General features: G+C 36.0%; 1 protein-coding gene across 1 annotated transcript in view; it reads right to left on the bottom strand.

The window, feature by feature from the left end:
* LOC132265087 (neuroligin-1) overlaps positions 1 to 23,850 on the bottom strand; it is a 45,400-nt gene that overhangs the window by 4,395 nt on the left and 17,155 nt on the right. The window contains exons 4-8 of the mRNA XM_059765556.1: positions 22,525 to 22,767; positions 13,801 to 13,948; positions 10,003 to 10,506; positions 7,582 to 7,691; positions 274 to 749 (exon numbers count right to left, since the gene is read on the bottom strand). Coding sequence (XP_059621539.1) covers positions 274 to 749; positions 7,582 to 7,691; positions 10,003 to 10,506; positions 13,801 to 13,948; positions 22,525 to 22,767 — 1,481 coding nt within the window. The remainder of the gene's footprint in view (positions 1 to 273; positions 750 to 7,581; positions 7,692 to 10,002; positions 10,507 to 13,800; positions 13,949 to 22,524; positions 22,768 to 23,850) is intronic.

Below are 23,850 nucleotides of genomic sequence, written 5' to 3'. Positions count from 1 at the left end.
GCATTTGATAAAAGAAAATTCACAGCAATGTTATTTCTGGACGGATTTTCAAAAGTAATGGAGTTTTGGAAAGGTCATAAGATGACCTACAACTCTCTAGAACACTTCATTTCTCTCAGAATACGTCTTCACCTGTTTTCAATGCACTTTAGCAGACTTGCAGAACTTTCTAATACCATCTCTATGCACTAATCCACCCCAAAACCGCCCCAGAAACGAACTTCTAATGGTTTTAGTGTAAGGAATTTGTCGCTTAAGACAGCGGAAACTCACCTGCGAGCGCGTCTTGTCACGCTGATAGTAGACGCCGGCGAAGATGAGCACGTTGAGGATGAGCAGGCTGCAGCCGATGGCGATGGTGACGCTGAGCGCGGTGCTGTAGGCCGCGAAGCCGTCCTCCTGCGGCGCCGCCGTGCCCTGCTGCGCGTCCTCGGCGGCGTCGGCGGTCTCGGCGGCCGTGGCCTTGTTGGCGCGCACCATCTTGCCGTTGGCCGGCGCCGCGCTCAGGTTGAACAGCGAGAACACTTGCGTGGTGAAGATGGAGTAGTTCATCGGGCCGCGCTCTTGCGGCGGACTCAGCGGCTTAATTGTGGCCTCAGCCTCTGCCGCCGCGTCCCAGTCATCGTCCTCGAGCTGATGGTGTGCCGCCGGCACATTGCCACTGCCCGGCTTGTGCAGATCCGGCACGAGATTGAGCCAGAACGACAGACGATGAGCGCGATAGTGATTCTTCAGCTTCGGTTTCAAATCTGTGCACAAAGCGAAAAGGTCAATAAATGCAACTCCGTGTGTGTTTGTGTGCTGAAAGACCGAAAGCTCAAGTGTAATCCCAGAGAAAAGCGCCCGCCTTTGCTTTTTCCCTCCCCCTTCGCCACATCGTCAGAGCGAAGCTGGTGAAAGAGCTTCAATCACTTTTCGGACGTGGAGAAAGAGTGTGTGACAGCTTAAGAGTGACTCTCTCTCTTCTGTCCGGGAGCATTAGAAGAGTCAAAGGAGCATTAAAGCAAATCCCTTTAACTGAATTCAATTAAACCCCTGGACATAATAGTTGGAAATGAAGCTGAAAAGTGGTAAAACACTGCATTTTCCCCCACAGAAATTTCTGCTCTGTGTTTTTGACATCAATTAGCGCTGCTTCGGAGTGACTTCAAATGCATTCAAATGCCATAATTTGGCGCATCGTGAGCTTCGAAAATGAGAGTCTACGTAAATTGTTGCCACTGTAAATTATTTAATTTATTTTTCCCACCCCAAATAGCACACATTTTCACTTCTTCCCACCCAAATTATCACCATGAGCGCCATTTATAGAATATTGCGCTGCAAGCGGCGAATCAATATGAGTTTGTATTTGAATATTTTAGCCAAAGCGAATCAATAGTGTTGCGAAATATCACTAAATTTAATTTAATTACAATATTCACCAATAATATTTGACCATGTAATGTAATTCTGGGAATTTGTGCCGCGCAAACATTCCGCAAATTCAACCCTTGCGGACTTTGTCGCGACCAGAAAGCTCACCAAAAATACATGCAGAAAAGTGCCAAGGGGGAGATAATGTGGTTTTCTTCTCTGCTCTCTTCATAAATCATCGAATCCCACCAAGAATTATTCAAATTCTTACTAATGTTGAGCCAAAATGCCTTTTGGAGGCAAATTTGCATGCGTTTTAGATATTTTGAGGTTAAATTGATCAGAAATTGAGGTTATGAATGCGTCAAACGAGTAAATTATTATTTCACAATGTTTTTTTCCCACCAAAAACACCAACAATCAACTCCAATCATCTCAGGTAATCTTAAAATGACGAAAACAAGGAGGGGGTCACTTTTTTTCGTATCTGTTTGTCGTTCCGTCCGTCGTAACAAACGGGCTTGTGGGGCCTAAACGGTAAGAGATATCGACATGCGGTTTGCGGCAAAGGTTAAAAGTATGCAGTGGTAAGGAAGATTTTTTATCAAATCCAACCCTTTATCCCTCCGTCCGCCATTTTGAACATCCCAAAAAGACATTTTCCTCAATTGTTCAGCTTCTATGGCACGGATTGAGCCCAAATTTTAGTATGTTATAGCTGCCTTCAAGACCTTTCCAACGAACTGACACTTAAGGAACTAGGACCTTTCGGACACTAGATTTTAAGGCCCAAATTTTGAAACCTTAAACGGTCAAAGCTCCGCTTCTAATTAACCGATCAGAATGATTTTGTATTCATTGGAAAGGTCTTGTAAAATGCCATTTCCCACCTGAACATCATAACTTGGTAGGACCACCACTAGAGGCGCTAAAGTCGAAAAACCATTCTTGAAGTTCCAAAATTGAATAACTTGAAAATGGAATCTTGCATTTTCTTTAAATTTTAATATGTTATTTAGGAGTGGAGATGTTAAAGGTCAAAGATCAGTGTCCTTAGTATCCTTAATGATTCAATTGGTTATTTTCTGAAGGCAAAAGTTAGAGTTGTTCATGAAAATGCGCATTTTGAGTTGAATATAAAGTATGAATGGTGAATTTAGGCAAGGAATATATCATTTCTGAACACTTTTGCACACTTCAGGATAATTATTTCCTCCGTGGAAAGGCGGAGAGCGAAAGCGTGACAAGGAGTGAAAAGTTTTGGGTTGAACATACCAGATATTTACAACAAATTCAAGCTGCCACAGGCGCAAAACTATCAAAATAAATATACACATTTCTGGGCGCATGTAATATTTGAGGAGAATTTTCGAAACTGCGCACTTTGCCTGACCGCGAATTAAAAAAGAAAAAAGGAAAAAAAACTAGTCTGTAATTACGAACATTACAGAAGTTCGCACGAGAGGCGAATGGGAAAGTTGCACTCTCGAGAGCTAATTAAGTTTAAATGACATAGAATTTATGCTAAACTATAAATTTGCTCGGCGAGCCTTATTAAAATTTAATACGTAGTCAATTACATTTTGCAAAATTGACCCGCCCGTTCGGCTCTCGCCGCCCCACCGCCTCACGACGACCCCTGAAATTGCCATGCATTTAAACAATGGCATTTACGGGGGGCCGAGAAGGCGCTCACGAGGGGCGGAAAGGGCGGCGCCGCCGGCGCTCACGAAAAGCCTTTTCACAATGTGCTATACAGAAGAGATATTAAGTATTGATTGAAATTCTCACACAATAAATTGAGGAACAATTTTGCGTGCGCCAAAATAATGCCGGGTTTTCTCTCTCTCTCTCGGGCACGAGGAATTCCTTCTGATAAATTAACATCTTCACAATTTCCGGAAATTTATCCTTTCGCCTCAATTGTGTGCGTGCGGAAGCACCGAAGTGACCTTGCTCATGTTGAAACTTCCACATTTCACCCTCTCATATTAATTGATAAACGACATGGTTGTGCCAACAAGCGAACCTATAAATTACCACTCAATCATCTTTGCCAAAATATTTGCCTATCACCGCCGATAGTTTATCATTTGTGTGTAATCTTCCCCCAGAGACTGCAATTTGGCGGGCTTTTGTGGCATCTTTTGAACCCCCAAAAGCCACAATAAAGAGCCACAAATTGGAATTTTTCAATTAAAGGTTGTTAAAATTATGATTAAAAAACCACGCATTTTGCACATATTTTTGTCGCATTCATTGACCTCAAAATGCATTTTTTAAATCCTCTCAATTATGTAATATTTTTCCCAGAATAATATTAACGCAAAAAATATGAATATTAGGGGTAAATGGGGCAGCTTCAGATTTCTTAATTTTCTCAGAGATTTTTGCATGAATAAATTCCTGGTCTTCACACAATGTTTGTAGTCCTTAAGGACTACAATTGACGAAAATTTGCACAGGATAGCCTTGACTGTTTAGATAAAATAAGTGAAAATTGAAAATCACTCACAAACTAGAATTTTGCTGCCGAATTGATTGCGTGTTTTCTCCATTAAAAAAGCCACAATTCGCGTGAAACACAATCAAAGGTTATTGAGAGTTAAGTAGAGATTCTAAATATGCCCGAACTTTTCCTCCTGATCACGGCCCTTTCAGTGGGTGGTGGAAAATGCACAAACACTGCACACGGGGCAGTTTCGGATCGCCACGGACTGACAACAGCGCGCTCTGACAGTCTGACGCAACATCACGGTCGAAATTTTCTTGTGGCAAATATTGAAGATTTTTCACAAAGTGCCGTTCTGTGCTGCATTGCTTCATCACGTTAAACGACTTCTTAGTGGAAAAGTGAGAAAATACACGCGAAAATCACTGATTAGAGCAGAAATTTCGAGAAGCACATTTTGCGCGGAACTTTCGCGGCGCGTCAAGTTGCCACCACTCACGCATGGTGGCGTTGCGATACAGGAAAAATGACGGGCAACTTGCTTTTCGCTCAGAAATTTTGACAGTGCGTGCAAGGGTCCAGAAAAGTCGCGAAAATATTACTTTAAAGGCGATTTTTAGGGAATGAAACAGTTTCAGTGTGTAGATTAGAAACCAAAGTGATCATTTGCCCGCGATTCAACAATTCCACAATGGAATTTATGGTAAATATAAGTGAAAATCTAGAACTGCCCCACAGCAATCCGAAACATCCCCGTGTGGGGCAGTTTCAGATTAATTACAATATTATTTTCATTCTCCTTTAGAGGAAAAACGATCAGTTTTAATGCCCAATGAAAGGCATTTTCTGAAGCTCAACAGACGAGAGTTTATTTGAGCGTTGTGATCATTTCAATATATTCAGCCGATTTTTCAAGAAAAAATCCTAAAGTTGGAACAGCATTTTGAATCTGAAACTGCCCCACTTACCCCTAAAGCGCTAATGATTGAATGGAAAATATTATAGAAAGTCAATTGTATGGAAAAAGAATCAAATTGGTGCAAAAACATAATTATTTTCCAAGTAAAATTGCTAAATAATCAATAATTGAATATTTTCGGCAAAATACGCAAAATAATCAAAATTATAATTGAAACAGTTTCACTTATCAGCACACGATCAAATCTGCTTTTGGAAAATGCAATCGGAATTTCTACATGCCTTTAAACTTCTGAACACTCTCTTAAAATAAGAGTTCTTTCTAATTAATCATTCGCAAAGCACAGAAATGTTTTAGAATCCGAAAATTAACATTAAAATCTACTGTTTTCCGATGAAAATATTCCTTAAACACCCGAAAATTCAATAAAAATGTCTTAAGAAAGAACATTTCTTCGCTTTCATTCACACAATTTCATTCACTTGATTTGCTGAAATAATTTATGAACTCTTTTTTTTTCCTTGTCAATCTAACCCCAAAAAAAAGGTGTTTCATCGCATTTCTCCCCCTTCTTTTCACCCCTTTTAAGAGTCAAAGGGAATTTCTCGCGAAAATTACTTTTGCGGAAATGATAATTTCCGACAATTCCTCAAATTTGTGCTCCTCATTAAATTTAATCCCGTGAATCCCCAGCTGAGAAGCCCCCGAAGAAGATTATCCGATCAATTAAGACGGCAATCTTACTGTTAAAAAAAAATGCGTCTCTCTCTCTGTCGGTGCGATTAGGAAATTAACAAGGGATTCGCAAAGCTAATTTATCCTCTCACTCCGTCATTTCGATAAGAATCACGTAAATCTAATAACTTATCCCTCTCATACATGGCAATGGCGAGGAATTAATTGTCATTGGACTGGAGAGAAGTGAATTTGGGTGGCGAAAATCAAAGTCTGTGAAATCTCTGGAGCAGATGAGAATTTAATCAGGCCTTCTTGGGATGCCCGAGAACATTTTCCTGGCCTTGTACTTCTTGACAAGTCAACTTGCGGCTCGCCCGGAGACAAAACTCTCACCCCCGAAACTATGAAGCCATCCACAAGGGGCGTGATGTGGGCGAGGGTGGCGAATTCCTAAGGAATGCCGCCTCTTGTGCGGTGAGTTTGTCACCCGAGAGTGTCATAATAAAAAATTCAGTAGCGCCAGCAGGGATTTCCCGGGCGCTCCACGGAGGATTAATGCAAGTGTGGCGGGAAGAAGGCCAGTGTCGGGCTCCATTTGCTGATTTATTGGAGCTTATTTTAGAAGAAAATAATTAACTTTGGCGCGTCGCCGGAAAAGCGCGCTCGTCGTCTTAAAGTTGAGAAAATTGGGCGAGACGAGGGAGAAAAAAAGGCGAAAATCATGGCCCAAATGGACGTTCTTTTGCTGATTCAACTGGTGTGTCGGAATATTTATTTATATTCCCACTCCTTCTCCTCCTCTTCATCTCCACCCACCCCGGAAAAGTGGGCGAGAGTCGCAGCCAAGGGGGAGATAATGCCCAAATCTCTATCACTGTTTGTACATCAATTCGCCTCTCATCCCAATTAATCTAAGCTGTCTTGGCTTAACTATTTGAATTCATTACGTCACTTCTTCAAAACTCCACCGACAATTGAATTAGAAGATTAACAGACTTAAATCGTGATAAATTGTGAGGTTAAAAATCAAAAACTGAGAAAATGAAATTTTTCTGATGTAATTTGTCTTTTCCGATTTTATCACCCCGCAAATAAACTATTTTATTCAATTAAAGTAGAAAAAGTCTTAAGAGATCTTCAATAATCTTCTTCTTAGAACTTTTTTGGGATAAAACTAAGCGATAAAATTGTCTTACAACATGAAAATCGTACTCAATATAAACATTTTCATGCTGTAAAGGTTTTTTTAGAGATAATTTTGAGGTTATGAATCAAAAACACATAAAGAAACATTGAAAAATTAAATTTTCTCGAGTAAATCACCGAATTGTTTGAAGTAATCTGTCTTTCTCGACTTTATCATTCCGCAAATAAACTATTTTATTCAATATAGTTTATGTTATAGGAACATAACCTCAAAAAGTCTTAAGAGATCTTTAATTATTGTCTTCTTTGGACTTTTTTGGGATAATACTAAGCGATAACATTGTCTTACAACATGAAAATCGTACTCAATATAAACATTTTCATGCTCTAAAGGTTATTTTAGAGATAATTTTGAGGTTATGAATGAAAAACACATAAAGAAACATTGAAAAATTAAATTTTCTCGAATAAATCACTGAATTGTGTGAAGTAATCTGTCTTTTCCGATTTTATTACCCTCCAAATCAATTTTTTTTTAAAAATAAAGGTTATGTTATTCAAACATAACCTAGAAAAGTCTTAAGAAAACTTCAATGATCTTCTTTTTAGGACTTTTGTGGGATGAAACTGAGCGATTAGAATGTCTTACAACATGAAAATGAGGTTATAATAGACATTTTCATGCTGTAAAGGTTATTTTATGATATTTTTGAGGTTATGTCGAATGCAAATGCTGAATTCTTACGTGAATTCTCTTATTAAGTACCAATTCTTGCAGTTTAAGCCCAAGAATAATTCTTTTAGACATCTTATCTCATCACTCAGTCTCTCTTAAAACAGTAACATAACCTATAATTATTAAGAGATTTTTTTATACGTGAATAGATGAAAGAATTCAATGTATTTCCCTTAAATGGCAGAAAGAATCACTCAAGGAAGGGAAAATTCAAGACATTTCAACACCAACTGAGATTCCAGCAATTATCTCCCCCTTGGCGGTGGCAAAATGGAGGTGTGGCGGAGAACTTACCTAAATTGAGGAATTTCTTGTGAACTGTATCATATGGGAACCACTCGATGTTCTTTATTCGGAGCTTCTCTTGCTTGCCATCAAATAAATCTTGCTGCTCATTGGGATTTCTGATTCCATCCGATGTGAATGCGTCCGGAAGGGCGAAATGAAAAAGAATTTATTAGTTCCATGGCCGGCGGGGGTGGGAAAATATGGGCGGGAAAAAGGGCTGTCAGGAGGAGAAGTCAGGAAGACGGAATGAGTGCGGACGGGAGATTAAAATCACTGCTAATCGACGTGTCGCCGTCACTGTCCATTTCCGCGGCATTACAGCAAAAGTGGCGTGTTATTAAATTGATAATTCACGATATCACCCATGTGATAATCCCCATTTCCCCATCCCCTTCGCCGCCCTTCCGCCCGCAGCCGATGGGAAATGTTGTGAGGTTGTGGAAATGACTACGCCAGCAGATATGGATTTTCGCTCTCTCTCTGGTGGCTTTCAATTTCACGTGGGAGTTTTCATTGTTAGAATTTTCTTTTTTAGTATTTCCGCCAAACAGCAGGAACACGGAATTGACTTCGCTGTGAGTGAGAGAGGAAATGTAAAAGTGAATTTGAATGACTCCCAAGTTATAAAGCGAACGTACTTTTCCCATTTATCGTGTGTTTGTAATTGAAACTGGAGATGGGAAAATGTGAAATGAGCTTTTTTGCCCATTGATTTCTATCACAAATAATTATTATGTTGATGAGGAGGATTTTTCCGGGCTTTTTGCACGAGGATAAAAAAAATATCAATAAACTTAAATGGTACTTTTAATCATTACAATTCTCTCTCTCTCTCTCAAAAATCCAACCAGATTCAAGCCCCAGATTAATTGAAAAACATAATCTCTCTGTGGTGAAACAAAATGACGCGGAAGTTTTATTATCGCGCAGAATTTCTATAGAATTTCATTGTTTCTGAACAAATACCAGTGCTATTTTACCAACTATAAGCTCACAATCTCCGGATATCCTTAAAAACTTCTTGTGCAACTTGAAAACTATTCACACGGAGAAAAAACACATAAAATTTACTCACAATCTTCTAATGCAGAGAAAACAGTGTATTTTCCATGCGATAAGAGCCATCAAATGACTGTCAATATCTTCTAAAGTTCTTAACCGATTTGCAAAAGTAAGACAGATTTGAAAAGGTGATTTCACAGCCTATAATTCTCTAGAACACGTAAAGTTTGTCAGAATATTGCTAAGCACTGAAATTGAGTACTTTTTGCGAAAAAAACTGTCTGAACTTTTAAAGCTCTGCTGAGTTTTGTTCAAAATATGCTTCGTTGCAACTTTACTTTCATGCCATTATTAACAAGCTGTCAAAAATATGAATTCGTAAAAAGGTGTTGCAATATTACGATTCATATTATTTACAAAAGTGGAGAATTTATCTCCTGCGAGACCTGAAATGTTTCATAAAACCGAAAAATAGACAATAATGATGTTTCTATTGGATTTTTCTCGCCATTTGTGCACATTTCAATGCAACAGATTGAGGTTATGTCTTGCTGGACATTTTGCAACCCTTTCCAAGGAAACTAATTGGTTTCCAACAAGGTTTCCTAGCATTTGCAAATACATAAAAAGCTATGTTTTTATTCCATTCATTATTAAAATGCAACTGTGTTAAAATGTCACAAAAATGACATCTTCCCGGACATTCTGGCCAGCAGAATCCTTAACAGGTTTCATAGGGTAGACAGAGATGAAGATGTCTTGTCTCTGATTCACTATTTCGTTGATTTCGCTCTGTTGAATTCATTCTTCGCATTTGACAGCTGAAGTTCACTTAAATAAACTTTCAACTGCACACTAGCGCCACTAGGCGGCCGCCAATATAAGCTATGACAGGGAATGAAAGGGAAATACGAAATGTGTAAAGTTGCAACGACTCAAATATTTCAATATGCAGCAATTTAGCTCCATAATGAAATCATATAATTATGCCTAATTGTATTAACTGGAATTGCAGTTAATTTTCCAGGCAGGATTACGAAATCATCCAGCTTCGGGGCAGCTAATTTTCATTCTCCATCATTTGGTCTGAGTGGTCTGAGTGTATTTCCAGTGTAAGACAATAAATAACTGATAGTGAATGCTAATAAGACTTTAAATCAATTCCACTGGATAATATTGCATATAATCTTCTGAGGGTGTAATAATTGAGAATCTGCTCTTGTGATGGCCAATAAAACTCACTCGATAAATCAATGCCCCAAATGGGAAAGCGCTAATCATTTTCCACCTCAGCGTCTATCAATTGAATCACAGGGCGAGTGCTGATGTGACGCCGAGCAGCGAGATGGAATGAATTGGAGTGAATTTAAGGGGGTGGGGTTTGAGGGAGTGTTTTAGTCCGAGAGTTGTGATTGATGATTTTACCCGGTTCTTATGAAATTTGTCCAGTAGAGCATGACAGCCTCGGAGAGTGCGATTTCGGCTTTCGTGTAGTTTCTCGGGAAGTGACTGAAGCCGCCCACAAGTGGCGCACCGAAGACATATGGCAGGTCCTCACCATGGATACATCCCTGTCTCTGCGGGTAATCCCCAAACTTGCTCTGGTACTCGAAGACGTAGAGGAAGGAGTTGCGATGATCGGCCGAGTGGATGTTGGCCGTTTGCGAGATTGGCGCCACAATCTGGGCGTCGCTCAGCGCCTCCATCGTCTCGTCCCGGATGTTGATGGGATGCTGCACCGGCCGCTCCCAGTCCGTGTACTCATTCACGATGGTGGCCAGGATCTCGTTCAGGTGGAAGCTGTACGTGTTCTTCACGTACGTCCGCAGGATCTTCGACCGTCTGTCCGCCTCGATGCCATACTGAACGTCCTCCGAGTTGAAGGAGAAGTACGACTCGGCGCGCGTCACGCCCGTCATCAGATCATATCTGTCCAAGAGCGCGTCCAGGCCAGCCATTGAGGCACAAAAGCGCGCCGCGTTGCAAAGGAAGAGAGAGAGAAAAAGATATGAATTAAAGTCAGACGAATTGTGTACAAAAGCTCGCCCCCATTCGATTCAAAAGCTCTCTTTCAACCCACTTTTCTCACAACTTTCCTTCACATTTTGCGCCAGCGTCTGAAGCAAGGGAGAGATATCATGTCCACGAGATGTACACCACGTCATCAATGTCATAAGCAATGCTTGAATTACGAAATCCTACACAAAATCTTACCAAAAAGACGATAAAAAGCTGGATATTTCACTGAGAAATCAATCTAAAACAATGAGTTCAAAAATTTGTGAGGTTATGAATCAAAAAGCAGAGAAAAAACTTAATCAGATTCTTTAAAAATAGCAAATTTATCAGATTTTCTACATTTCTTTGTGGAATACATTAAAAATGTTCTGTAATCCTTAAAAAAAACTTGATTTTTTTAAACTGAGCACAACAAACTGAGCACAACGAATTGAGCATAGATTTTCAATATCTTCTTCTCACTTAATTTTGAGGTTAAAATGATTTGAATGGAAAGACCGAGATTTAATCAAAAATCAGCTAAAACAGTACGAAATATTTCATTAGTTGCTCAAAATTTGACAGTTTTCCCGCTCAATTGTCACAAAATCCACATTTTTCGCTATTTTTGCCTTCTTCTCATCTTCCTGCTGTTCCTGCACTCAAAATATAGCTGAAGGATCTCTTCTTTCTCACTTGACCCACTCAAGAGAATTGGTTTTCTTCCTTTCTCAAATATGACAGATTGATCAATTGAGCAAATTGAGCCACAATGAGAATATTTCTGTGCTTTTTGATGAAAATGGATTTTTTTGGAGCCAATATTCACAATTTCCGATCAGAATATCTCCTCCTTGGTTTAAAGAGCGCTCAGGCGGTGAGATAAATTTCTGGACAAATACATATCCATTTTTATGACTCTCAAATGGATATTAGCGCATAAATATCATACATTTTGCTAACATTCGAAGCCCCGGCAGAAGAAAAAAGAGTCTCTGAAGATGTAAATGGAGATTGCAGGCAAATTTGTGACTGAATTTCCCAACATTACATCGCATATTTCTCCCATCGCTCGAAGGTACATAAGAAAATATGTATAAGAGTTTTGCAATTTTATTGATATCATTCCGAAGCAGAGTGGCAGAAAACAAACCACCGCAGACAAATCGCAAACTGCGACATATTTTCTGTGGGGGTTTTTGTAAATTTTGGGGCACAAAAACAACCCTCCAGAAGAGGTCAATTTTAATACCATAAATTCAGGAGGAGTTTATAAACTTTTAATGATCATCTGAATTCTGTGTGCTGTTTGCAATTAAACAAATTTAGCAAATTGCAATATAGAATTTGTCATTTTCACCCTACAAAATCTGTGCTTAATTTTAATAATATAGTTTATAATCTCTCATCAAAACACAAGTTGTGTGTATTTGCGAATATTCAAAATAGCTGCCGAGAGTAAATTAAAGTGAAATATCAAGTGAATGGCAGACAAATTCGTTGCGATGCACACAAGGGGCAAATCACAAGGTGACTTTTAGGGAAACTTAATGTTCTCCAATGCAATAATCAATTATTTGAGTTAAATAATCAAAAAAATGATTATTTTCCCAAGTAAAACTGAAAAATAGTCAAATTATGATTTTAATAATAAATAAAAGATTATTTTCACGAGTTAAATCACAAAAAAAAATTTAAAAATTATTGAAAACAATTATTTTCCCAACTAAAATTACAAAAAAATCAAAATAACCAAATATTGAAGTAAATAATATAAAAAAAATGAATATTTTCTCATCATATTTTGAATAAAATAATCAAGAAGAAATTCTCAACTAAAATTACTTTAAAATCTCAATAATCAAATTCTGAATTAAATAATCAAAAAATGATTATTTTCCAAAGTAAAGTTGAGAAAAAAAACACAAATATTGAATGATATAATAAAAAAAATGTTCCAAAGTAAAATTGAAAAAAAATCTAATTCTAAATAAAATATCAAATTATTCAATTATATGCAAAATTTGATTACATATATTCAGAAAATAATCAAAAAATAATCCGAATTTGTATGAAATAATCAATTTTAAATCAAATATTTAGGAAATAATGAAAAAAAAATCAAAAAATAATCAATTTTAAATCAAATATTCAGGAAATAATGAAAAAAAATCAAAAAATAATCAATTTTAAATCAAATATTCAGGAAATCATAAAAAATCAAAAAATAATCAATTTTAAATCAAATATTCAGGAAACAATAAAAAATAATCAATTTTAAATCAAATATTCAGGAAATAATTTAAAAAAATCAAAAAAAATTCAATTTTTAATCAAATATTCAGGAAATAATAAAAAATAATCAATTTTAAATCAAATATTCAGGAAATAATGAAAAAAAATCAAAAAATAATCAATTTTAAATCAAATATTCAGGAAATAATAAAAAAAAATCAAAAAATAATCAATTTTAAATCAAATATTCAGGAAATAATGAAAAAAAAATCAGAATCTCGTACGAAATAATCAAAATTTGAGCAATAATCACAAATAATCGAAAAAAAGATTGAATAATCACAAAGTTAATGTTCTCAACTTGCGCAGTGATTTTCCCCTTTGATGCACATTATCGGTTGGGATTTAATGACAATTTCGGGCGGCGAAAGTAGGTCAAAACCTGAGAGAAATCTCTGTTTGGTGCTTTTGGAGCAACTTCCGTGGCACACAATTCATTATCATAAGATTAAATTACGCTTTAAAGCACCGATGAAAGTGAGCTTTGTCAGGGTGGGAAAACTCAATAAAGCTCAGTCGCTCTTCTTCTCTCAGGGTGAATTAAACAATCTTTTTTTTTGGCCTCTCTTCTCCTCGTGGAAGAGAATTAATTTGCAATTTGTTTGGGAGGCAAAGTGGAAATTTAGTGGCACTTTTGCATGGGAAAATTTTCCACGGAGGAAAATTAATAAAAGTCACCCAACGTCGCCAGTGTTTCATTGGAGGTCAAGAGCAGAATCTCTGCGACTTGACAAAGAATGTTTTAGATGAAAAAATTCTCTCTCAGTCTTGCAGAGATTTTTCTTTGTTTGTGACAAGTTGAAAAATAAATTTCAAATATCACACTTTTGACCAAAGACTTTTCACAGAAGAAGGAGAAAAAGCTCTCTTTCTCCAACAGAAACATTTCTCCTTCCCCAATTTCATGGGCAGCCAAACATTGCGTCTTACCTTGTCAATTTGCTGATTGCTTGTTTGTGCAGGAGCACAGAATTTATAATGGACAGCGTATTCCTGGGATGCTGTGTCAATTTCACCTGCGAATTTTCACCTTTGAAGTCCTCCTGGCCGGATTCGCCCGATGCCGAGTCGCCGCTGTCTAAACAATGCGAGAGAAGCACAAGTTATTCACAACATGCTCAATTTGTGCGCTTATCAACAACATAATTCATGCAACATGATCTGCATCTGCTCCAGCGACATAAATAAATCCCGCCCACACTCTGAAAATATCTTTCAACTTTGAGCAGTTATTTGTCAATATTAGAACTGAATTACGCGCGACACACAGAACAGTATCTCAACTCCCATGTGACAAATATGCAATTCATGCTGCATTTCCCGACCGCCGGAATTGAGGTGAGCACATCCGGACAAGGGGGAGATAAAACAGTGCAGAAGTACTTAAGACGTGGAAGTGTTGAAAAACCTACAATATTCCATTCATTCGTGCTTCTTTTACTGACAAATCATCCAGATTCTCTGAATTTCCTTCGATTTTCACGCAGAAACAAACGTAAGAATCTTTTTTCTAGGTTATGTAATCAAATCAAAAACAGATTTAGTGAATAATTCGCTTTCTAGCACATAAATTCTTATGTTCTTTGACAAAATGAATCATTTTCCAGCAATTTACAGTGCTTTTTTGATCCTTTGATGTCAAGAAACACTACAAATTGTGCTAAGATTGAACATAACCTCAAAAAAAATCCTTTCAACACTTGAAAAATGTTTATTTAGACAACTTTCTGGGCAATTTTGAGTCTGAATCAGCAATTTTGAGATCATTGGCAAATCATAAGAGATGATTTTGTTGAAAAACCTACAATATTCCATTCATTCGTGCTTCTTTTACTGACAAATCATCCAAATTCTCTGAATTTCCTTCGATTTTCATGCAGAAATAAACGTAAGAATCTTTTTTCTAGGTTATGTAACGAATCAAGAACAGATTTAGTTTAGATTTCGCTTTCTAGCTCATAAATTCTGCTAGTTTTTGACAGAATGAAGCATTTTCAAGCAATTTACAGTGTTTTCTTGATCTTTTGATGCCAACAAAATACATCAAATCCATCAAATTGTGCTAAGATCGCACATAACCTCAAAAAAATGTTTTGGGCACTTGGAAAATGCCAATTTTGACAACTTTCTGGGCAATTTTATGATCACTTGCGAATTTTGAAGATGGTTTAGTAATATTTTTGAGGTTATGTTGGGAAAAGATGTTCAAAACCAGACGATTTTAAGTCGATTCTTCAAGAAATATCGAATGGAAACATAAGATATTCGTTAAATTTAGATTGAGACAAATTTGGCAGTGTTTGGAAGTTGTGTAGAGATTTAAGGCATATTATCTCCCCCTTGCGTCCGGACACTCAGCAAAGCCAATTGAGCTCCAGGACATCCTCGGAGTTCATAAGGACACAAACGTGGCGCAGTCTTTGTGCACATTTCTCAAATTTCCCTCTGCATCAAAATTCAACCGGCACGAGATCACGAATGCACACCATTTGCTGCAACGCAACACCGATTTTCGTGACAATTTCCCCACTCAGCACCCACTGTGTTTTCCACCCCCTCGCGCTGGGGGGAGGTTAATGATTTTTCCCCGATTGCAGAGCTTTTATTCTCTAGCAAAAGGAAATTTTAGTCAATTTATAGCTGGAAAAATGTATTGTAACCAGATAAATATGTTGCCTAATCATGAAATTCAATCAATTTTTATCAAAAAGAGCTTAATTAGCTTAAAAAATTGCGACTAAAAATATATATTATAAATGTATCTATCTAAAATGCGAAGGAGAAAAAGCGTCCAGGCAATTATTTTCAGTTTCGTCAATATTAAACTTTCATTTCAATTTATCCAGCCAAAAATAAATTTAAAATAACCCGCAAAAGCAAATATTTTATCAGAAATATAGTGGAAAAGAGAAATTATTCATGTTTCTCTGATATTTTATTATGCGGCAGTTACGAAAAAACCCAAACGAATATTCATTCTAGTATTAAACAAGCTCCGCCCACTTTAGTGCTCCGCCCACGAACACACGTTACACTTCATTTCTCAGCAGCTGTCAGTGGATAAAAAATTCTGTATTACACACAGACATGTTAAACTTCAAACATAGCAAAATACAACAGCTAAGAATTTATTATTCATATTTTTATAAAATAAAATATATCAATGTGTCTATCTAAACACGAATGAATGCGAAAGATAAAAGCTTTCAGGCTATCGTTTTCAGTTTCATCAATATTAAACTTTTATTTCAATTTATCAGCCGAAAATAAATTCAAAATTAACCCGAAAAAAGTAAAACTTTGATCAGTAATAGTTGGAAAGAGAAATTATTCATGTTTCTCTGATATTTTATTCCGCGAATGCCATCTAAAACAGCCAAACAAGAGTTTTTTCGAATAATAAATAAGCTCCGCCCACTCAATTGCCCCGCCCACAAACACATGCTACACTTTCTTTCTCAACAGCACGGATAATGTTGTCATAAACAAGTTCTGCATATTGCTGAGCTTTTTGCCAATCCTCCGCCACTGTTGGTGGCAATTGGCGAAAAGCTTTCCGCCATTTGTCTTCCTAATTGATTCAAGGTGCACCGTCATTTTTGGCACAGCGCAGCAAACTTTTTTCTCCCTTCTTCCATGCACAATCAGACAAATTACCACGAATTTCATGGGTTTGTTCACTAACGAAAATTTATCATTTCTCACCCAGAATATCTGCAATATGCTCAGCTTTTCCACTCTCTCTCTCCCTTTGGCCCACAGAGAAATTACTCATTTTTTATCATTTTCGCCCCAAATTCGAGGCAACTTCGCGCCATTGTTCCTCAATTTTGCCTAACCATTGTGGCGGTATTTCATCCTTAAAGGACACCATTTTAAGGCACACAAATTGCCAGCAATTATTCGCGTTGTTTCACCAAAAACCATAGACGAATGGCTTGCAGAGATATTAAGTATTGCCTGCATTATCTCAACAATTTCAATGCCTGACATTGTATTTTAAAGCTCAATTGTTAACTACTGACTACATTAAATTTACAATGCCATTCGAAGAGTGGCCAAGAGTTATATGGTTTTTGTCCCTCACGCAAAACCATGTAAAAAACATCGCCTCATGACAAAGAGCACATGAAAACACGATGTAAAACACTGAATTTTCCAACTTCAAAACGACAATTAAAATTGCGAGCAAAATGCACTGACTGAACAATGACTATGGAAACAACAAATTGCACAGGAGTGAATTGACAGGGAAATTTTATGAATTGCATTTATATATTTTAAAATAAACGTCGTCCTTTGCACAAAGCTTTTCCATTTTCCCATCATTCTCTCTCGCTCTCGTTCTGTGCCAAGGGGCTGTTAATGTCAGAGATTCAGAGTCACTTGGACTGAGATGCCGAGAAAACTATGAAAAGTCGATTTATCATAGTTTTCGTCTTATGTATTTTTGCAAAGCTTTTTATTTGTTCTTTCTGTACAAGAATTTTAAGATTTGTATCTTATGAGACAATAGAAAAAAATCTTATTTATCTAAAAAGCACAAATGGAAAAAAATTGTCATGTTTTGCGAATGAAAAGTCGAATTTTCATTGTTTACGCTGAACAATTTTTCCAAGAAAAATGTCTCAAAAATTGCAGTCAAATGCATAAAACGTCTTTTAAGAAAATATTTGTAGATTTTCAGAATTATTCTAAAATGTTTTTTAGACTTTAAATGAATATTTTTCATATCTTTTAAATTTTTTCACTTGAAAACATTAAGAAAAAGTTCAATTGAAGTATGAAAAGTTGATTTTTTTGTATAAAATCGACTCAAAAACCATTAAAAATCGACTTTGAAAAGTAATATTTTCACATTTTCTATTAATTTTGCCACATTTTAGTGAAAATTTCAATAAATACCAATAAAACATTTACAAAATAATAAATACAGAGCAATATTTTCACTTTAACGAACGATTTGAAGGCATTTTGAGTATTTTGAAGTAAATTTGGCAAATTTCGCAGCTGTTTTAATGCAAAATTTTGAAGTCGCTTTGCTGAAAAATGGCGATTTTGACTTTTTATAGTTTTCGAGACACCCGTCGATTCATTCATCCCGGACAACAATTTTTAGATTTGAATCTTATCAGTCAATAAAATGGGGAAAAATTGTTATGTTTTCTAGATGAAAAGCCGAATATTCAATATTTTTTTTAAAGAAAAATGTCTCAAAAATTGCAGTCAAGCGCATTAAACGTCTTTTTAGAAAATAATTTTAGATATTCAGAATAATCAAAAAATGTTTTATAGACTTTAAATTAATATTTCTCATGTAATTTAAATTTTTTCACTTGAAAACTTTAAAGAAAAGTTGATTTTTTTAACTTGTTTTGATAAAATCAACTCAAAGACTAATAAAAATCGACTTTGGAAAATAATATTTTCAAATTTTCTCCTATTTTGCCATATTTTTGTTTAAAATTTCAATTAAATACAAATAAAATCAACTGAAATATTTATAAAATAATAAATACAGAGCAATATTTGCACTTTAACCGATGATTTGAAAGCATTTTGAGGATTTTGAAGTAAATTTGGCAAATTTCGCAGCTTTATTAATGCTGAATTTTGAACTTGTTCTGCTGAAAAATGGCGATTTTGACTTTTCATACTTTTCAATTCACAAAATTGGTCGATATTCGCAAATGATCGGATTTAATTGTAATTTATATTTCTTTTAACGAAACAGTCGAAGCCATAAAGAACGTGAATTTCATGCAAATGCCTCAAAATTTAAAGAAAAAAGACTCGAATTAAGTGTCAATTCATCAATTTTTATCTCAAATTAGTGATTATGTTAAGCTTAGAATGTTTTTCCCGTGAAAAATGAGAGTTTTCATGTTGAATTCAACATATTTCTGGCTTTTCCGTTCTTTGATTTGAACTTTAATCTTCCTTTCTTTCCTAATTCGATGTTCTGTTTTCGAAATCGTCTAGTTTGATTAGTTAGAAAAGTTAGTAGAAGTTCTGATAAGCTGAACAGTTTTATTTTCGCGCTCAAAATCCTCTCTTTCTTGATCAGGATAACGCCAGGAAGTCAAAGAGTGTGCAAATATGTGAAAAAAGGAAGGAAAAGGACGCAAAAAGCGATATTTGTAGCCTTCCAAGCGAGTTTTGTGGAAAACAAGGTGAAAAATGACATTTTGGGCTGTAAAAGGACTTCTTAAGAGAAGATTCAAACCCCAAGGATGGACTTTAAAGCTTTAATGAGAATGTTAGGAAGGATTATAAAGGAAAATGGATAAATTCAGGCGTGAAAAAAATTAGTTTTGACCACAAATACTAAAATTAAGAAATATTTTTAGGGAAATAAAGACTTTCAGCACAGGTTTAGTGGAAAAATGGTCACAGAAGAGCCTTTTTCTGTAGTTCTTTTCTCTCTAATTTATTGATTTACTACAGAGATACAGATTAATTTACGTCCTTTTTGAATCATGAAGTATTTTCTACGAACGAATCGAATCAATCTGGAAATTCCCAAATAAATTGCATCCACTCAAAATCGACATTAGCAGCCCCTTGTTCTCTGTGTGCTTTTAATTTAGAACTTAGGAGAGTGAAAAGCTCCTGCAGACACACACAGAGGGATTGGAAAGCTCTGGAGAGCATTTTCCATTTAACTTCATCTCCATGTCGAACGCACGTAATGAAATATTCACCCTCTTCCCACATTTTGCAATTAATAAACTCTGTGAACACTTTAGAGAGTGTTTAACTGTTAAGATTTTCTTCTCTTCGCGCACACTTCCAGAGCTTCTTGAGCCGCACTTTGGTGAAGAAATTGAGATTTCTCCTTTTTTTTGGGGTTTTTGTATTGCAATGAATGCCACTTGAGAATGAAAGAAGTTTGCAATTTTACAAAGAAATGCAGAAAAAAAAAGTCCTCTTGAAACTTTGCATTTTCTATTTGCGCGTCTGACACACTTTCAGGGATAGAAAGAAGGGGAAAATCTTATTAAGATCTTAAGCGGACTCGTTTTTTCTTCTTCTTTTCTCATACTCACAAACTACACACAAACTTCAGTCCAGTTCAATTGCAAAATGAGCAAAAGTTTAAAAAGCACTCGTTTTGGGGGGTGGAGAAATGAATTGATGCGACAAATGAGAAAAGTAATTGTGAAAAATTGAAAAATTAATGGGAAAATGCTTTTAAAATGCGTCTCAGAATGTAAAAATTGATCGTGTGTGACGATGAAATGCAAACTTTACTCTGTAACACAGTTATTAACTCCATCAAAGGAGTGCAAATGATAGTTTTGAATACATTTTTCCACCAATCCTTCGCATTTGAGTGCGGAATTTCCATAATTTCCAACTTGTACATGGAAGTTTTATCAGTAAAGTAGCTGAAATTGACGCTATTCTGCGGAGTTTGTCTGCGAATCAACCTCAAAACTTTACACTCATTAGCACAGACAACTTTCCCGGCGAGCGGCGGTGAATCGCTGGGAAGGTGGAAAAAGGAATGCCAAAAGGGATGGTGGAAGAGGGAGGGAAAATATTTATACCAGTACGTAAAACTGCTAAACAACTGTTGTTGTCAGAGTTCTTTTTTTGCCGTGTTTGTCGAGCCCGGATATAAGACGCGATGAGGTAAACATTCCTCATCATATACAGAAGTGCACCTCATGGGAAATTCCGAGGACAGGAAGTGCTGCTGATGTTCAGAACTGAAGCCACCACGAGAGCTTTTTAATCGATTTTCACCCCCAGCAGTTCGCAATTGACTCAATCCTCAGCAGAAATGCGAAGATGAGTGGATATTTCAGAGTCGCCACACGTTCACTTATCCTCAATTTGTCGCTCACACAGAAAGGATAAAGGAAAAAACAACTGAGAATTCCACCCAAGTTAGAGATAATGGGCTAAAAAGACTAAAAACCATACACAATTTTGGAAGAAAAATCCTGCTTAAGCAGACTTTTAAGCTAATATCTTTAAGAGCCTGGCCTAATGATAAGAAGATGTGCCAAATGACAATCAATTAACGACTTTTTCATCGAAATTTGCTGCAGATATTTTGCAGAAATTCCAAAATAAGTTTGAGGAAACTTTTCAAAAATTTACGAAGCTCATCTAGGTGAGTTTTATGTATATTTTCAGATCGATAATGAACTTAAAATATCCCATTTTTAATTGGAAATTAATTAAAAATGTCAATTAATGAAACTTTTTTAGAAATTGAGGACACAAGAATGGATTTTAAAAGCTTCAAACACAGTTTTTTGGTTCCAAGCTTTCTTCTCAATTTAATTAAATGAAAATTCCAATCAGAAAGAGTCAAGGGGCAAATCACAAGGCGGTTTTTGAGGAAACTCATAATGTTCTCTAATCAAATGATCAATTATTTGAGTAGAATAATCAAAAAATGATTATTTTCCCAAGTAAAATTGAAAAATAATTAAATTTTGAATAAAATAATTTTAAAAAATGAATATTTTCTCAAATAAAATTACAAAAAATTAATATAACCAAATATTGAATTAAATAATTAAAAAAAAAAGAATATTTTCTTAAGTAAATTTTGAAAAATTATCATATTTTAAATAAAATAATCAAAAAATTATTGTTTTCCAAATTAAAATTGCAAAATAATCAAATTTTGAATAAAATAATAATAAGAGAAAAAATAATTTTTAAAAGTAAAATAGAAAAATATTCAAAAAAAGTTTTTTTTTTCAATCAATCAATCAGAATATTCACAATTATTCAATTATATGCAAAATTTTGAAAAAATAATCAGAAAATAATCCAAATTTTGTATGAAATGATCAAAATTTGTAAAAATCAAAAATAATAGGTTATGATTTTTATTCAAATTTTGATTATTTTTTGATTATAATAAAAAAAAATCAGAATTTTTTTGTCAAATAATCAATTTTTAATCGAATATTCAGAAAATTATCAAGAAATAATCAAAATTTGAGTAATAATCACAAAGTTAATGATCTCAACTTGCGGAGTGATTTTCCCCTTGGAAAGAGTCTTTTCCAAGACAAAAATCTACTAATAATTTAAATGTGACTGAAATCTAACCGAAATCTAACCGAAATCTAACTGAAATCTAACTGACAACTTTAAAACTCAAGTTTTAAAACAATCTTTTACGATTTTCTTCCGCAAAAATTGCACTTAAGCGTATTTTTCCTTGATTATAATCCTTTAATTCAATTTTCTTTTCTATTTCTAACACAAAAACGCAACAATTTGCTAAGAAATATTGAGGTTATGTTTCACTTTGATTCGCAAAATGCGCAATTCTACCAATAAAGTGAAAATACTTTCAATTGAGACGCAAGAATTTCTTCTTTAAGCTGTAATTTAGTCTTAAATCAGTCACATAACCTAGAAAAACATGTCAAAATAAGGAAAATCAAAGATGTGAACTGAAAAAAAACTTTACAAGTTCGATTTTCTATTGCTAAGCATATTGAAAAATGGCAATTTTACTCAATATAAGCTGGAAAACCTGCTGAAAAAACACAGTTGAATGGCAAAAACGGTGCTTTTCAACGCAGAACTCAACATTTCATGACGGAAAAGTGTCATAATTAACTCTGAGAGCTTTAAGAGCTGCTTTAGGGTAAAGATTGTGCAATTTGAGCTCACCTATGACCACCCCGTCGACGGTGGGCCCGAAGGAGTTGCTGAAGTAGGACGAGCGCACCGGCGTGGCCAGGAGCTCGGCCAGCGGCTTCTCGCGCAGACACTTCATGAGCAGCCCGTGCGGCAAGTCCGGCGAGCACTTGACGTGGTGCGAGACGATGGCCGCCTGGCGCGCCGGGTCGCCGACCAGCGACCACGGCGCCAGGCCAGAGCCCGACATGAGGATGGCGCGGTGGAACAGCAGACCTGCGGAATGCAAAGAGGAGAGACTCTTGAGCGGGGATGAAAGGAGATTAAGTTACCAAACATTTAAACTTCTCGACAAATTGGGCGGTTCGCACACCACGGATTACGAGGTTGGAGAGGAATTAAGCTGAGCTTTGGCCTAACTTTGCGCTTCTATTTCAAAATTTGCGCCACTTCCCCCACCCCAAAAACTGCCATGACAAATATTGAAATTGGCAGAATTGAGAGCTTCGGATATCAGTTTGCCATTGGGTAAATGATAGATTACAAATTCTTCACTCTCTCTCACTCTCTCTGTCTGAATGTATACAAGCAGACAATTTACAGTGCAAATGGAAAAGTTTCACATCATAGCCAATATGCGAGAGCTTTCTGAGCTTTCCATATTTATCAAGTCAAGGAGCAAATATGAAAAATCTCTGTATCAAATTGTCTTCTTCTTCTCTCTCACTCACTATCTTGGATGCGATATGAAAAAGGCTCATTTCCATGGCAATATCGCAAAAATGGAGGTATGACATGAGATTAAGGATTTTCCGTGCAACCGCGTATCAAGACACATATTCCAATGTATAATGTGGAAAATTCTCACAATGAGCAGCAAAAGTGTCACCAAATTCTCGTGTCGCCCTTAAATTTATTTCATTCTACACCTTCTTCAGCAAAGAGTCAAGATACAGAATAAATGAGGCGTGGCTTAGAAATAGGCGGAGCCTATTGTACTTTTAATAAACTAAACTGAAAAGCATTCTCATTCATTCGCAGTAATCGCTTTGCTGCAAATCTTTTACCGAAAATAGAACAGAAAACTTATAAAAACAATATTTCATAGATCTAAAATGCAATTTTGAGGTTATGTTTGACTTTACAAGGTGTGTTTGTAAACTATTTGGTGGTTTTTTTTTTGGTTATAAAGCCTTACAAAACCAGCAAAAATGAGTGGAATGAAATAAAGTGGGAGTGGTATAGAAATGGGCGGAGCCTATCTTACTGTTTATTACCTTATAGAAGATTAAACAGATAAATCTTGCGTAAAATTTCAAATATTTTACCAAAAGCAGATCAAAAACCTTATTAAAACGA

The sequence above is a fragment of the Phlebotomus argentipes genome, unplaced genomic scaffold (assembly GCF_947086385.1).
Source record: "Phlebotomus argentipes unplaced genomic scaffold, Phlebotomus argentipes genome assembly contig_2, whole genome shotgun sequence".
NCBI lineage: Eukaryota > Metazoa > Arthropoda > Insecta > Diptera > Psychodidae > Phlebotomus > Phlebotomus argentipes.
Note: the sequence above shows the minus strand (reverse complement) of the source record. Positions and strands in the feature narration are given on the sequence as shown.